At 41.7% G+C, this 15568-nt stretch overlaps 1 protein-coding gene across 1 annotated transcript; it reads left to right on the top strand.

Moving 5' to 3' along the window:
• The first annotated feature begins 1273 nt into the window (after window positions 1-1273).
• cavin1a (caveolae associated protein 1a) lies at window positions 1274-15003 on the top strand. The gene is made up of 2 exons (XM_061748211.1): window positions 1274-1969; window positions 11770-15003. The coding sequence occupies exons 1-2, from the start codon at window positions 1499-1501 to the stop codon at window positions 12532-12534; spliced, it is 1236 nt and encodes a 411-aa protein (XP_061604195.1). The 5' UTR covers window positions 1274-1498; the 3' UTR covers window positions 12535-15003.
• The last annotated feature ends 565 nt before the right edge of the window (window positions 15004-15568 follow it).

Here is a 15568-nt window from a genome sequence, read left to right as displayed (position 1 = left end):
TGGAAATGTGTCTTCAAGCATACATATTTTGAGCTATGGTGCTGTTTACATCTCCGTTTTCCGATGTAGTAGTAACTCTGCTAACGATGACTGAAGGTGAGTGATAAGACAAAACAGAATTCACGTCTGCTTTTCGCTAATAAAAAAAATTAGCCGTTATCCATTTGTTATCAGTTCTTCTTGTGCCTCGAAGAAGAAGAATATTTCAAGACCAGTGGTTCTCAAACTTTTTACGCCCAAAAATGTTTTGAAAAAAAATAGCTGTCCAAGTTCCACCATCATGACCAAGATTGAAATACAGTAGTGTAGGCCTAAATATTAATAAAAAAACGAGACAGAGGTTTTATTTCTAAAGTATATAATAACCTACACATCTGTAACAATATGCACATTATTAACAATAACACTACACTTAAAAATAATAAATTGGCCTACCGGTATGTAAATTATTATTCCATTAAAATGTGTTGTAATTAAAAGTTAAATACGAATTGTATCTGAATAAACATAAATAAAAACAAATGCAATGCAAACATATTTTTTCTAAAACTGTACATAAGCAGTTAGTCTTCCTCGTACCACTCGAGGGAGCCGGCGTATTACTAGTGGGACTAGTATCACACTTTGAGAATCACACAGTTCTAGGCAGTCCCCCGTTACAATGTTACTAAAATTTACTAAAATACCTTTATATCAAAGTAGATATTGGTTAGAGCAGTGTTACACAAATAAAATGAGACCTAGTTCGTAAGAATCAGATAAGGAGTAAGGAGTTTATGACACTTTTTTGTCGAAAATGTGCAAAAATATTCTGCCCAGAAATCAATGTACATTTTTATCAAACTTGTGACCGAAAAAAAATTAGGTGGTAAAGGGATTTTCTAACAACATAATTTGAAAAGATTACCTTGAGCAAAACATTGAGAAAATGCAATTTAGGTAGACCTCCGCTAAATTCACATACCCAATTTCCGGCACAGTGAAATGGAAAAAAAATGGCGGCCAGTTTTATGGATTTAGTAACATTGCTAACCATAGGACGTTTGGAGGCAATGTTTTAGTTTGCACAAGGTCTGAAGGAAGATTCTTTTCAAGTACTTCTCTTGGTTCGTCTCATCGTACAAAGTGCTTGTGGGGCAGCGTATTGCCACTTGACTTTACGTATCATGTCACCACGTTTTGGGACCACTCTGCCCATGCCCCCAGAGGGACGGAGAAGGCGGAGTCCTGCCAGGAGGGGACCGGGGGTAGGTGGGTCAGGAAAATTCTGACTGGGTGGTTTCACATGGAGCGGGGAGGCACACATGCCTGGTAGTGAGAGGCCCGACTCCTTTTGGCTGGCTGGTTTCCCAGAGGCACAGGCACAGTGGGTTTACTGAGCAGGCAGACACCTAAAGTTTAGAGGGAGTAAAGGGGATCCTTGTGTTTTTTTTTTTTCAAAGGGGTTATTTTTATCCGCAGAGGGAGTGCGAGCCGTTTGTTTTCGAAGCTGACAGCAATGGCGGATACAGGGGTCCAGAAGGAGCACGGCGCTCTGGTAGAGGTGCCCTGCGATGACGACGACGTCGCCCTGGTGGGTGCCGCCGCGGAGCCTGCGGTGGACGGCGGCAACCCCGCCGAGGAGGTCAAGAGCGAAGCCCAGATGAACGGCGTCCTGGTCCTGGCCCTGCTTGACAAGATCATCGGCGTGGTGGACCAGATCCAGCAGACCCAGGCTGGGCTGGAGGGCCGGCAGGAGGCCATGGAGAAGTCGGTGTCCACCATCCAGGGGGAGCTGTCCAAGCTGTCCAAGAGCCACCTGAGCACATCCACCACCGTCAACAAGATGCTGGACAAGGTCCGCAAAGTCAGCGTCAACATCAAGACGGTTCGCAGCAACCTGGAGAAGCAGGCGGGCCAAATCAAGAAGCTGGAGAGCAACGAGAGCGAGCTGCTCAAAAGGCGCAACTTCAAAGTCCTCATCTACCAGGTGAGCAGCAGCAAAGATGGGGAAGAGGAACCTGCTGCCTGTGGGCCATATACATACACTATATTAAAATCAGCAGGAAAAAAAAATCCAAATCTAAATCATGACAACGTGATTTTAACGTTCTGTTATTTATTTTATTTCCTTGTTTCCCTGGCAACCTGGGGGCAGGGGGCTTTGCTGCCCCACACAGCAGAGAAAGGGCCAGCAGAAACAGGACGTCTGATATGTGGTATTATGAGAAACATGTATTCATACATGTGGAATGTGTAGTTGAAGCACTACCCTCTTTTAAATACGAAAGATCTTTTTTTTTTTTTTTTTTTTTTTTTTAACCACAGCTTCGTCTGCTGGGTATGCCCCACACAATATGCCCCTTATGCAACATTGGCTGTATTCAGTGTTGTTTTGTCGTGCAAAGGCTGCATTCAGCCACTCCCATTGAAGGAATTCCATCGTGATTAGCCAGCCAGATGCTATAAATACGTAGGTGTAAATAAAATTATTAGCCTCCGAACGCTGACCATGGAGAGAGGGTGGAGGGTCTCGAGATAGAACCAGAGCCCCACCTCTGAGCATAGTTGGCAGGCTGCTGTGGCACAAGATGAAGATGTAGTTACTCGTACTCCAAAGGTCTCCAAGAGCAATCCGGGTTATTTGTACCTGTCGGCAGCTGCATTCTTTGGAAACAAAAGTCATAAAATAAAGGCCACAATATGAGTTAATGTGCGAGAGGGTGACGGGGTGAAGCGATACTGCTACCGTTGTGAACTTGACACTCATTCCATGGTGCTCCGTTTTTAGCAGGAAATGTTCTCATGTCCTCCCCGGCCGAGGTTTAGTTTTCAGCAGCACTTATTTACTTGACACATTTCATGAGATTTCCCACGCATGCGTGAGTCTGTCATGATCTGCTCCAGGATGCCGAAAAGTTTTCCCCCTGCCTGGGAATTTTGCAGCAGGAGCGGGTTGGTTTCACTCTTGGTATCTGTCAGAAAATCATCCACGGGTATTAGGGCTGAATAAATTACACCAAGCAGCTGGCTCTGTTGCTTGACGATCGTATACATGGTTCGTGCCTTCTCGCAAGAATTTAGCAAGAAATAGTAAGCGGTACGTTCTTAAATGGAATACTTACAAGCAACTTTATAGTCACTGCATCTGAAACAGGTTTACACAAACCAACAATTGGGCCAAATTTGAGCATTTTCTCTCCCTTCTAATCATTCAGAAAGGACCTGATTGTCAGATGTCTCCCATGCGACGTTGTAGATTATCCTGAGCGATTATCCTTTTGTACATCTGCGCGGCTCAGAGAGTATGAAAATAAGTTTGAAAGTGGTTGAATAGAATAGCGCTAAGACTCGCCCACTTCGGCAATTCCGATTGCTAGTAGTCTTAAAGGTCCCATATTTTGGCTCTTTGGGCGTCCGTAGAGAGACTCTTTAACATGTCTATTTCATTTTTAAAAAACACACTGGTTTTGTCATTCAAGTGTCCAGAAAAGGCCCCTCTCACAGCTACTTCTGTTTGACCCAGTTTTGTATCCGCTTTGTCCATATTTGGCTAAGACCGCCCCCTTTCCTCTGATTGGTTGTCTCCGTGTAGAAGACCCAACCCTCACCAAACGTAAGAGAAAAAATTTTGGAAGCCAGGAATGCGTGGACGATTTCAATTCGTATTCCACGTTTACTGAGGCACCATAGAGACAATATTACATCTCAAATACTAGAATGTCTTTTTCTTTTTTTAAACACAAGATGTCACCACTGAGCCACCAAAGATCACAATAGACGGTATTTGGGCTTCTTTCATGTTTACGTGTATGATATCATATTTGTATACATAAATGATATACATGTATTTAAATTTTGTCTGAAAACACCAGCCATCAAGAAAACATAATTTTAGCAAGTTCGTCTTCAAACAGTCATGTAATCAATCCTCGACACTAATGCTGTTATCGTTGTTTCAACCCGATCCCGTTTTCTGAGCAGCTGTTGTGAGCTAGCTGTTATCACGCTGCCTGTGGCTATTTTTTCACCCTCCCTCTCTGTTCAATTTTTTATTTTATTTGTCAGCAGGGATGAGCTGCGTTGTTTTTAATTTGATGGCCTGGCAAGATATTGGCACGGTCGCAACTCTCCACTTTCCTCTTTGTGTGTGTTAACGTGTTACATCAGGACAATTTTAGACTCCGAATCAGGTTAAGGATGAGATAAGGGTGAGCCACGCGGAGGTTACGGTGGCGTGAATGTCAGTGGAACATAAATGCATTCTTGTTTGAAAGCCTCTCATCTCGGTGTGTGGTCGTCATTTACCGACTCAGGCTTTGCTTTCCCTAAAGGACTTTGTAGCCTGGCTTGATAATGTAGCGTTAACTGTGGGTGTCGAATTTTAATCCGACTTTAACTCCGTAACCATGCACTGAGAATAGCTACGTTAGATAGCAACAGCGGGGTGCCGTGAGGTAAAACACACAAGGGGTCTTCGGTTTCGAACTTACCTTCCTATAGTGGCGACCTAACCCGAATTTGTACTTCCGCAGTATTAAACTCATGATTGCAGTAAATATTTGTATGCACATTTGTAGGCCATTAATGAAAAACAGTAAGTCCAGCAAATTCTTTTGCCGCTTAGCGACATATTCTTACGCTGCTACACTAACTAATTCATTGCGGCTAATTCGTAACCTCGAAACCCCTTACATCTGGACCGTCGCCAGGCCTGCCTTGCTTTTCCTCTTCCAAGCCAATAGAGGGCAGCATATTGTTCAGACTGTGGCAGATAGAAGAATCGTCTATTGGAGGAAATAGAAATACGTAAAAAAATACTCAGGTGTAGTTCATTCCCTGATTTTAGTTAGTTAATTAGTTCGTTAGTTGGTTTCTTCTTAGTTTTTTATTCTCGGTCTGTAATTTCCTGTGATCCTTAATCGAGCATGGTCACACAGAGTAAATTCCAATAGCTGTTAGCCAAGAGGAAAGGTCCACCAAGGCTTCACAGTCATGACATACAAGATCACACAAGGCTTCTACTGTAGCTGGTTGATTACTGCCCCACAAAAGGGACAATTGTTCCAGGCCTTTTTTCAGGTTTCCACCAACATTTATTAGTTTCTTGCTTGGCGCGTCATGGAAATCAGTTCCAACAAGCCAACCAACAAGCGGCAATCAAAACAATACGTCTTGCCTTTATGTTTTCGCACTTGGCTGAGGTAATGACAGTCCACGTTAGAAGAATTTAAGTCATCAACCAGCCAGAATGTTCCAGGTTGAAGATGCATTGTTACTACCTCAGTAGACTTCCTATGGCTCAAAAAGATCCCACCCTTGACTATGTTCCAACGTTCCGGCTTCACACCTTCACTGTGGTAGTCCGGAAAACAATGACTGCCATCACTCTGGCCTCGCACCCTCATTTTCAACATTCTTTGGGTTTCCGCTAAGGCTGTAAAGAAAATACTGATTAGAATCATCAAGTCCACTAAATTCATGATTAGTATCCTGTTTTTGTAAGGTAGCCTTTCAGACTCTGTGGATTTGACATGCTCGGCTTCAGTAGCTCCTAGAAACACCAGACACATTTTGTCGAGCTTGTGGACCACATGAGCCGGGTGGGCCAACCGGTAGGGAATGGGCTGGACTGGAAAACTGCCCTTTATCCAAATGAGCCAGAGGCCTACTCAATTATAAGATCTACGCTGTGAACAATGAATTGGGTCATAAGACCAAAAGTTGAAGTTTGTTTTATTAGGATGCCTGTGCTTCCTTTGCATTTTGCGACTTTGTGCAGCGTCGATTAAATTGTGTGACTAAATCCAGTCGATGATGTCTTGTGTCCATTGGGAGCATGCGACTAGAATCTGGGTGTGTTACCCGCTCGGCCCACCCTCGTGACGGAGCGTGTCTCACTTACAGTCTGCTTGTCTTTTAGCCAAACTCATCAACCTCTCGGGTATCGCTCAGCACTCCATTTGAGTGGACCAATCAGTTCCACTTGTTGCAATTGTTTCTTTATGCTGCACTTAGCAAACCCCCCTTCAGGCCAGACAACTGTGGAGTTCATACACAAACCCAACACCGATTTAGCGGCGTGATTCATCTCGCTGGCATCTCCCTGCCAAGACTCCACTCTCCGATTTTACCCCCACCCGGCTCAGTCCTTTAACCCAGAACCTTTTCAGTGTCTTTTTTGCCACGCCGCTCGCACACTACATCGCTGTCTTCGGCCCCATCATCTCGAAATTCAGTGTGCCTTTCTTCCATGTGAGTGGAAAGCTGTCTGACAGGTTCCACATTTCGCTGTTGCATGTCAGCTCACATGAACTGTCAGTTCTCACTTGTACAACTTGGTTGTCCAGTTGTTGCCTATTTGGATTCTCATTCACAGGACAAACTATGTCTGTATTTTCCATCCATCCATCCATCCATTTTCTGTACAGCTTATCCTAACTAGTGTCGTGGGTGCATTGGCTGACATTAGGCGAGAGGCGGAGTACACTCTGGACTGGTCACCAGCCAATCACAAGGACACATATAGACATATAGAAATGTTTTTTGAATTTGGTAGGACGTACCAGGAGAAAACCCACGGAAGCACGGCAAGAACACGTAAACGCCACACAGGACGTTTGGAGCTCAGATTTGAACTCCCATCCTCAGAACTGTGAGGCAGATGTGCAGCCACTCATCCACTATTATTTTATAATACTTAATGGCAATTTATGTATTAGCTTTATTTATTTCTAAACTATATTTGAGTTTGTCAGGATCGTCCACAAAAACGTGTACATGGGTGAAAGGAAGTACACCTTAAAATAATTTTGTTTCCGGGTAAAATTTGTGGAACAAAGATGATTTTTTTTTCCCCACTGCGAAATAATATTTGTTACATAATATTAGAATTTGCAATAATATTTTACACAAATATGGGGTATTTATCTTTTAACTAAAGACACATTTTAAATATAATTTTATTGACAGAATATTAATAGAAATAGTGACAAATAAAACGTTTTTAAATACTTTTTCAGTAATTAATGTGTGATTTGTAGTGACTTATTTTGCTTTTGCTTTTATAATAATATTATTTAATCCAGGATTTTTTTTCTCTAAAAATTATGTTATATTGTTTTAATATTATAAAATTTTAATTTTAAGTAATTTACTTTCTCAGTAAATACTGTGTAAATCTCACTGATTAAATATACGTATAAACGTATGGGCATATATGTAGGTATAGAGTGCTGTGCAAAAGTCTAGTGACTTTTTTGTTTGTTTGTTTGTTTGTTTTAAGGACCTTGCTAAATGTGATAAATTATAGGCCATAAAAATAATATGATCAGTCTATCACATTATGCCATAAACTACCTACCATAATGTTACACAAAACGGGTGTTTGTTCCCAGTCACCCACCTGTGGAAACCTTGAGGTTGAAAAAATGCTGCATACTACGTCAGATGTGTGTCAATGTCAATGTGAATGACACCGTTCCAAACATTGACTAAGACCGCCAATTGTTCCGACGGGAAACGGTTAAATTTTCCACCTTTCAGAATGTGGAAGGGCTTCCCTGCTCGTGTAAAAAAAATAAAAAAAAAATAAAATACTGAACTCCCCCATGATTGTGGAAGAAGTGGATGGCATATAACCGTGTTAGTTAGGTGGAATAGTGAGGCCTCTGTTTGGTACTTGTGGGATTTCCATTACTCACAGTAATGGAAGAGTAAGAGTTGTCACAAAACTGAAACCTAATGTTTAAAAAAAATAAAAAAGTGTCTCGTGCGTCTAAAATGAGAGGAGATGTAGATGGACTTCACTCACATGTAATCACCTGCGCACACTGAGGGGGGCTTATTTTAGCCTTTCGGCACGCTTTAGGGACTTGCGGGGTCCACGCGTTCCTCCACCGCTCTCACGCGGCCTCCTTCGGGCCTGTATCGTTCATTGTGGAAGCAGAGTGCCCAGCTGCGAGGGGCAGACGGGATCCGACAGCCGATCCCACCACGGAGGCCTCGCGTCGCACTGCCTGAAAAGGAATGGCGTGTGTGCGAAGAAGCGGTTTGTGCGAGATAGTGGCGCTTGATCAGGAATGTTCATGTATATTGTCTGTCTGTATATTGGGGGCAGCTGTCAATGTAATAACACTTTACGGTCACAAGATGGAAGCATGAAACGATTTCTGATATTTTGCTCATTATAGTTTGCTACATGAGAGAGGGTTGAAATATTAGAAACAGGCAGCTCTCAGCATGATAATAAACTTCAATCAATATCTTAATACCTTACCTTAGCATTATCTTTGAAAACACTTTTCTTTTGTATTACATCTCATTAGATCACACCTATGTATAGTACATAATGTGATGGCCAGGGAAAATATACATGTTTACATTTAAATTAAATGTAAAATGGTACCCTATTTTTCCATTTTAGATAATGACAGACACAAACACACACACCAAGAACCGTGTCGTCGTTGCCATGGTGATACACATTGTTGATCATGTTTATAACATGCTTGGGAAAAAGGGAGGAAGGCACTGGTTAGGACTAATACTCCCTTATTTATTTGCTCTGTAATCGGTCTCTACTTCCAGTTTGATTTTAGAGAAACATTTGATGAAATGATGACGAAGATATGACTGACATGACAACAAGACATTACTACTTTTCTATTAATGTGACATATGACATTTTGCTGCACTTTGGTAAAACCAACCAACTTCGCTGTTGTAGTTGTTGTGCCAGTGCAGCAAACACACACACACACACACACATGCGCACACTCGGACAAATTGTGCTTTAGGTATGATTCACTTCACAGGAAACTTAAGCAACAGACCCTCCCTCTCTCAAATGTGTTCAGTTTCACCCCTCCATTTATACCAAAAATTTCAATAGCATAGTCAACGTGTAAAATACATAATTGTCCATTTTCAGTTAGAGATACATGACTCACTATTTACCATATGTTTCCAGGGCAACAGAAGATGCTTCCTGTAAACATGAGATCATATTGAAACAATTGAAAAATCCTGTTTGGCTTTATATCACTCTTGCGCAACGTGACAATGGTTCGATTCCAATACATTGCTGTGGAGCATTACGCATCTCAATCAATAGCTTAACTGTGTGTGTGCGCACGTTTTGCTTTTTCTTTGGCTTTTCTAGCTTTTATTTGCCATTTTCCGTTGGCTTTTTCAATGGTACTTATTTAAAAAATGGAGCAGCCTCAACAATTGGTGTTCAAGAAAAAACAACGTTAGGAAAGAAAATCAACAGTAATTACATTTACAGTAATTAACATTTTTGCACAAAAATTATATGCATGAGGCACATCCGTGACACCATCATTAAACATGGTTTTCAACTTAAAAAAAAATATTTTACGACTGTTAAGAAGGCAAAAATGTTACTTAAAACATTGTCTGCACAGTTATAAAGGTGTTACTTACTATATAAATATAATATAAATACTGTACATAATTTCTATTGATCCAATTAACGATGGGAACTTGTTTGAAAATGCGACCAAATTGGACAAAAATTAATTTTGTTGGATTTTTGGGTCATTTTTTAGGACTTGTGTCTGTCCTGGAGACGTGTTCAAATCACCTTTCACTCGGGTTGGGCGATAGGGCCTTAAAATAAAATATTTTTTTCACAAAAATCAGATTTTCTGATTAGGAAATTCCCCTCTTCGCTAAATAGAAAAAGCAAATATAATCAAAACATTTTTTTTTTTTTTTGCTTTATTTCTGCTGATACCAAACTAGCTTAGAACCATCTTTTTTTCCAGTAAAATGTATTTTTTTTCCACAACCAACTTCCACAGAATTTTTTTTTTTTTTCTTTACACATAATGTGAAGATAAGTGCTATCTCTTTGCAAATGTCCTTTCTGACAAAACATGTACCGAAACATGATCCTTAACAAATTAACATAAAATGAACCATCAAACAGCATGTCTCGGCTGGTTCACCCATTCTTTTGTCTAAGGCTTGCTGCACACTGACACGGCCGAAAGAGACTAAACTGGACAATCGCGAACAAATTATAGTCGGCGACTCACACCTGCCGATAGACCCTCGCACACAACGTTTTGAGGCTCCACATATACTGTCCTGTATTATCTTTTTATCGAACAATAAACATGGAGCGATTGTCAAGCAAGAAATGGATTGGCCTGACTGCTGTAGCTAGATTGTAATAATAAGAGAGAAAACATGGGGATGCTTGAGAGGTTGTTGGTGACAAACTCTAGACACTTTGCTTTTTAGACACAGATACATATGAAATTGTAAATAGAGTTAAGTATTATTATAAAACACAATTTATGTAATGTGTTGGTACAGCTTGGCGGTGGCTGACTGTACCTCGCTTTGTATCCAGAAACGTGATACGGCATTTTTGACTGGCCGTGACATCTGCGATGTTGCGAAACTGTACATCTGTGATTCAAGTTTCGAATACGGCGACCAAATCGAGTTCGTCTCTTCTCACGCTTTGAACTATGGAAGCCGAAAAAAAAGGTTTTAAAGGGGGAAAAAAATCATCCTGACAAATAAACTTGACTTAATTGATAACATCAATTAATCACCGAGCCCAGCCTTCCACCTCATGACATCACTTTCTTCAGCGCACATGTGCAAAAAGCCAGCAGCCGTCCATTTTGTTTAATTAAGATGCTTCGACTTTCAGCTGTTTGCCCTTTTAAACTACACCAGCTGTGCCAGCCAAGGTTTGGAGCTGGTTGCCATGGCGACAAGGCCTTGTGTTTACCTGTTGCCATGCAGGAGCCGGAGGGGGCAGGGTGGCAGAGTGGTGGCGTTGTCCATGTATAGGGCTGAGCGCCGGCTCGGCGGCTGGCCAGAAAATGTAGGTTGGAATCTAGGGAGAGGAAAAGGCCAGCCCAGAATAAACCCCACGCAGACAGAACTGCACCGCCCCGACCCAGTCCACGCCATTCCACAGGGAAGGAATGTCCATTTTTACGACCGGGTCATGTGTCTGCGTTGGAACTGGGCCATTTCTTTCATCTGTCTTCTGCCTTGACTTTCACAAGTCAGAAATTTCAATTTTTTTTTTTTAAATAGACCTTCCCGAGATGTTTAACAAATTAAAAATAGCTTTTGTCTGTGCAGGGATCCAATGTGCATTCCATTAACAGCTTAATGCCTCAGAACAGGTGAATTAATTCATTTTAAGATAACACACCCACATATATATATATAAGAAGCAGTTTCGATCCAATAATTCAGTTGTGGTTGTGTTAATTGTCCTTTGGAAATGAAAGTTAGACCTTCTTGTGTGTAACCGTTGTTAGGAGGTGGTTGACAAAACAGAAGGAAATGAACACGCACTTCTCTCAGTCTGACTAAGTAGATGCAAAATGAAATTATTCTCTTCTTCTAAGCTGTGTAGCTTTAGAGATATTTTCGAAATGTGGCTTTCGATAGATATCAACCACATCAACCTCAATTTGGTATAGTAATGATGCCTTTATAGCGATCATCCGATGCAGCGCGCAGCCACTGGATGGCACTCTGAAATTGCTTTTTTTTGCACTGCCTGAACCTTTCATAAGGATGAGTCAGAAGCTTTCCATTCCACTTCTCACCCAGAGGTTAATTACTCGTTCAACATGATAATTAAACGAATGTCACGTTCTTCATATACTTCAGTATTAGTTAATGGTTTTGCATTTCAGCATATTCCAAATTATTCTAATCAGTTGAAGTTGTGCTGCCGTGCTAGTGATTTTATTTTTATTTTTTGTCCTATTTTATCGTTTTCAGGACCAAATGAAGGCCGCAAAGACAGCCAAGCCAGCAGAGGCAGTTGCTGAGGATGGGACGATGGAGGGTCTCCAGCAGATACCCGAAGAGGGCGGTGATGGCGAGGGCCAGCCGGCCAACCTCAACTCGGATGAGGAGGTGGAGATCGAGGAGATCGTGGAGGAGTCCCGAACCAAGCGCCTGCAGCGATCCACCAAGAGGCAAGTGGACAGCATCAAGAAGGCCTTCTCCAAAGAGAAGATGGAGAAGACCAAGCTGAAGACCAAGGAGAACCTGGAAAAGACCAGGCAGAGGACCCGCGAGAACTTGGAGAAGACCAGGCAGAAAACCCGCGACAACCTGGAGAAGACCAAGCACAGCCTCGAGAAGAAGATGAGCAAACTGGGCACCCGCATGACCCCGAACATGGAACGCCGGGTCAAGATGAAGACCTCCAAGGAGAAGGTGAAGAAGTCCCTCACGCCCGATCACACCGTCTACGCCCGCTCTAAGACCAGCGTTTACCGCGTGCCCCCTTTCACCTTCTACGTCAAGAAGATACGCGAGGGCGCCGAGGAGGTGGCAGTGGTGGACCACTCCGAGATAGCCGAGGCGACGGAGGCGGGGGGCCTGCCCGAGGGCGAGGAGAACGGGCTGGGCGTGCACGTGGATGTGGAGGAGGGGGAGCTGGTAAGCGTAGACAGCCCGGAGATGGAGGCAATGCTGAAGGACCCTCAGCTGGTCAGGGTGGAGGCGGACCACCTCGAGAAGACCCAGCGTGACTAGAGAGTCCATCCCAATAAAAGGCACAGGAAACACAGAATCTCCATGAGGACACATCAATCACCATGAGTTCTCGATGCAAATATTTCACATCTGGTCCATTCTTATTCTTTTTTTTTTTTTTTTTTTTTTTTATCCAAAAGCTTTTCATAGTCACTTAGCTACATTTAAAGGAAAACTACGCAAACGCTAACAGGATATTAATGCTAATAGGCTACACCTTTTTACACAGAACTGGTTTGTGCATTTTATGAAAGGAGTGCCAACTAGGAAGATAAAAAGGTATAAATATTTCTTTGTTGTTGTAATGTCCATCCATCCATCCATCCATTTTCTAAGCCGCTTATCCTCACAAGGGTCGCGGACATTGCTGGAGCCTATCCCAGCTATCAATCGGGCAGGAGCCGGGCGGGGTCCACCCTGAACCGGTTGCCAGCCAATCTCAGGGCACAAATAAACAAACAACCATTCGCACCCACATTCACAACAATGGGCAATTTAGAGTCTTCAATTAACCTACCATGCATGTTTTTGAGATGTGGGAGGAAACCGTAGTGCCCAAAGAAAACGCAAGTACAGGGAGAACATGCAAACTCCACACAGGCGGGGCTGGGGATTGAACCCCGGTCCTCGGAACCATGACACACAACATGCACACAGAGTTGTGAGGGTAACGGGAAGTCGCTGGGAAGGTTTCAGGGTAGGTTTCAGGGCGCTCCTGTGGTCAAAAGTGGGAAAATTGTATTGGTAAAAAAAGAAAACACAAGTCGCATAACATTGTAAGAATTCTCATGAAGAAATACAAACAAATAAGATGATTTCAGGGATAGGCATTTGATTAAATTACCTTGAGTGACTTTGGGATAAAATTAAGTGGTATATTTGAAGAGGCTGGATGTTCTTAAATTTTGTTTCCATGCCAGTTTTGTACTGAGCAGAATATGTGGTGGAAATGAAAGGTCTACACACCCCTGTTCAAATGTCAGGTTTTAGTGATATAAAAATGAGACCAAGATACCATTTAAAAACTTTTTTCCACCAATAATTTGGCCTATAATTTGAACAACTCAATTAAAAAAAAAAAAAAAAGAAATTATTTGAAGAGGTGACGTCCAAAAAAATAACTGAAATAATAATGTTGCACAAGTGTGCACACCCTCTTATAGCTGGGTTGTGGCTGTGGTCACAATTGTCCAATCAAATTTACTTGCTTTATTTTTATTTTTACTTTATTTGCTCATGAGAGCCAGCACACACCTGTCACCATGTGAGGTGCCTCTGATTAACGCCAAATAAACGGCAGATGTTCTAGTAGGCTTTTTCTGACATTTTTGCAGTCACAGCTTGCAGCACAAGTCATGGTCCGCAGAGCGCTTGACAGCTTCGGGGAGATTTCATTGTCCAAAGGTCTTCAAAGGCATTAAATATACCATGGAACACAATGAAGACAGTCATCAATAGGAGGAGAAGATATCGCACAACAGTGTTAACAGCGTGGCGTGATAGTGGGCAGAAGTACACAACGGCTCACTCCCAGACACATTTTCAGAAATAAAATAAAAGGTTGTACTTTATGGGTGGGCAGGCGACCCAACCCTTTGTATACAAACTATTAGAAAGTCAATTTTACGTCTCCTTTTTAATGCTCAATTAATATATTATTATGCCCATCTCTTTTATAAGAAGCTATCCTTTCCACAATGTGCAAACTTGTCTAAATTTGTAGATGAAATGGCCACACTGGAAAAAAAAAAACAATCTTTCTATAATTGCATTGATTTGTACATTAAAAATAAATATAATGTGGAGGACCCAAACGAGGTTGCCATAATTGGGGTGTAATTACTGTGAACGTGCGGCAAACAGGTAATGTTCCGGCGTCCACTTTGCAATACTCACACGTATACACACTGCATCCATTTTGTTTCCCTGGAGACTGTTGTGTGTGACCTTCACCATCAAGACTTGATTGTGTGCTAGGGTTGGTCACAAGGGCACTTTGTAGCACAGGAGGCTATTCAAACCATCAATAAGCTGCAGAATTCAATTAAGGAGAGTGCTCCCATTGAGCAGCGGGCAGAGTGGGGGACAGAACAGAACGGAACAACAAGAACTAGAAGAAATGTAAGTGTGTGTGTGTGTGCTTGTGTGACGGTAATAAGTGTAATGGAATACAGTAGAGCCTAAATTGCACCATTAAGTACAAGTACAGTATAGGATCAGAAAAGGGCTCATATAGCTTTTTGCATTACGATAAAATAATTACAGTCTGACATTTGTATGGCATTGTTTAGTGAATCAAACATGAATTTACGTGTAAAATATAGTATAATATTAAGAAAATGCACAAAGTGCTGTAAGTACTGTACTCTAAGTATTCTTTTTCTGAGGTGTTACCCACACCTGGTTGGAACACAAAATATCATATTGTTCAATATGTTACATTTGAATAATAAAGCTTGCATATTTTTCTTTCTTGGTTTTATTTGCCTCATCTCACCAATAGAAAAAAAAATAGTCACGAGAGAGTCATTGTTTAATTTAGATACAGAAATGATAGTTTATTTTACAGATAGATAGATAGATAGATAGATAGATAGATAGATAGATAGATAGATAGATAGATAGATAGATAGATAGATAGACAGAAAGATATTGTTGTTAATGTTTTTAATCTATTTAATTCAGGAAGACTATATTTTTATTAAATGAAACAGACACATGACCTACTTAATTCAAGCAATATTGAACTGTGTTAATATAGCAAAAATGTAATATTTGTTTTTCTTGTAAATATTAATCCGAGAGGTCAAAAAATGAGCGGCATTCGTGTTGATGACGTCATCATTGCCAGTAATTCAGATGACTTCCAGACTGGCTGTTGTGTCGTGATGTCCTCCCTCCCTCCGTTGTTCGACGGTATTCAAAGGCATCGCAGAGGGAGGAGATCCTTACCGAAACAGCGCAGTTGCGACAGCAGCGAAACACGACCAGCAAACCGACTGCAGTTAAACCCCCCCTCTTTGACGGACACTCT

Source organism: Phyllopteryx taeniolatus, chromosome 16, assembly GCF_024500385.1.
Source record: "Phyllopteryx taeniolatus isolate TA_2022b chromosome 16, UOR_Ptae_1.2, whole genome shotgun sequence".
In the NCBI taxonomy this organism is placed as follows: Eukaryota; Metazoa; Chordata; class Actinopteri; order Syngnathiformes; family Syngnathidae; genus Phyllopteryx; species Phyllopteryx taeniolatus.
Note: the sequence above shows the minus strand (reverse complement) of the source record. Positions and strands in the feature narration are given on the sequence as shown.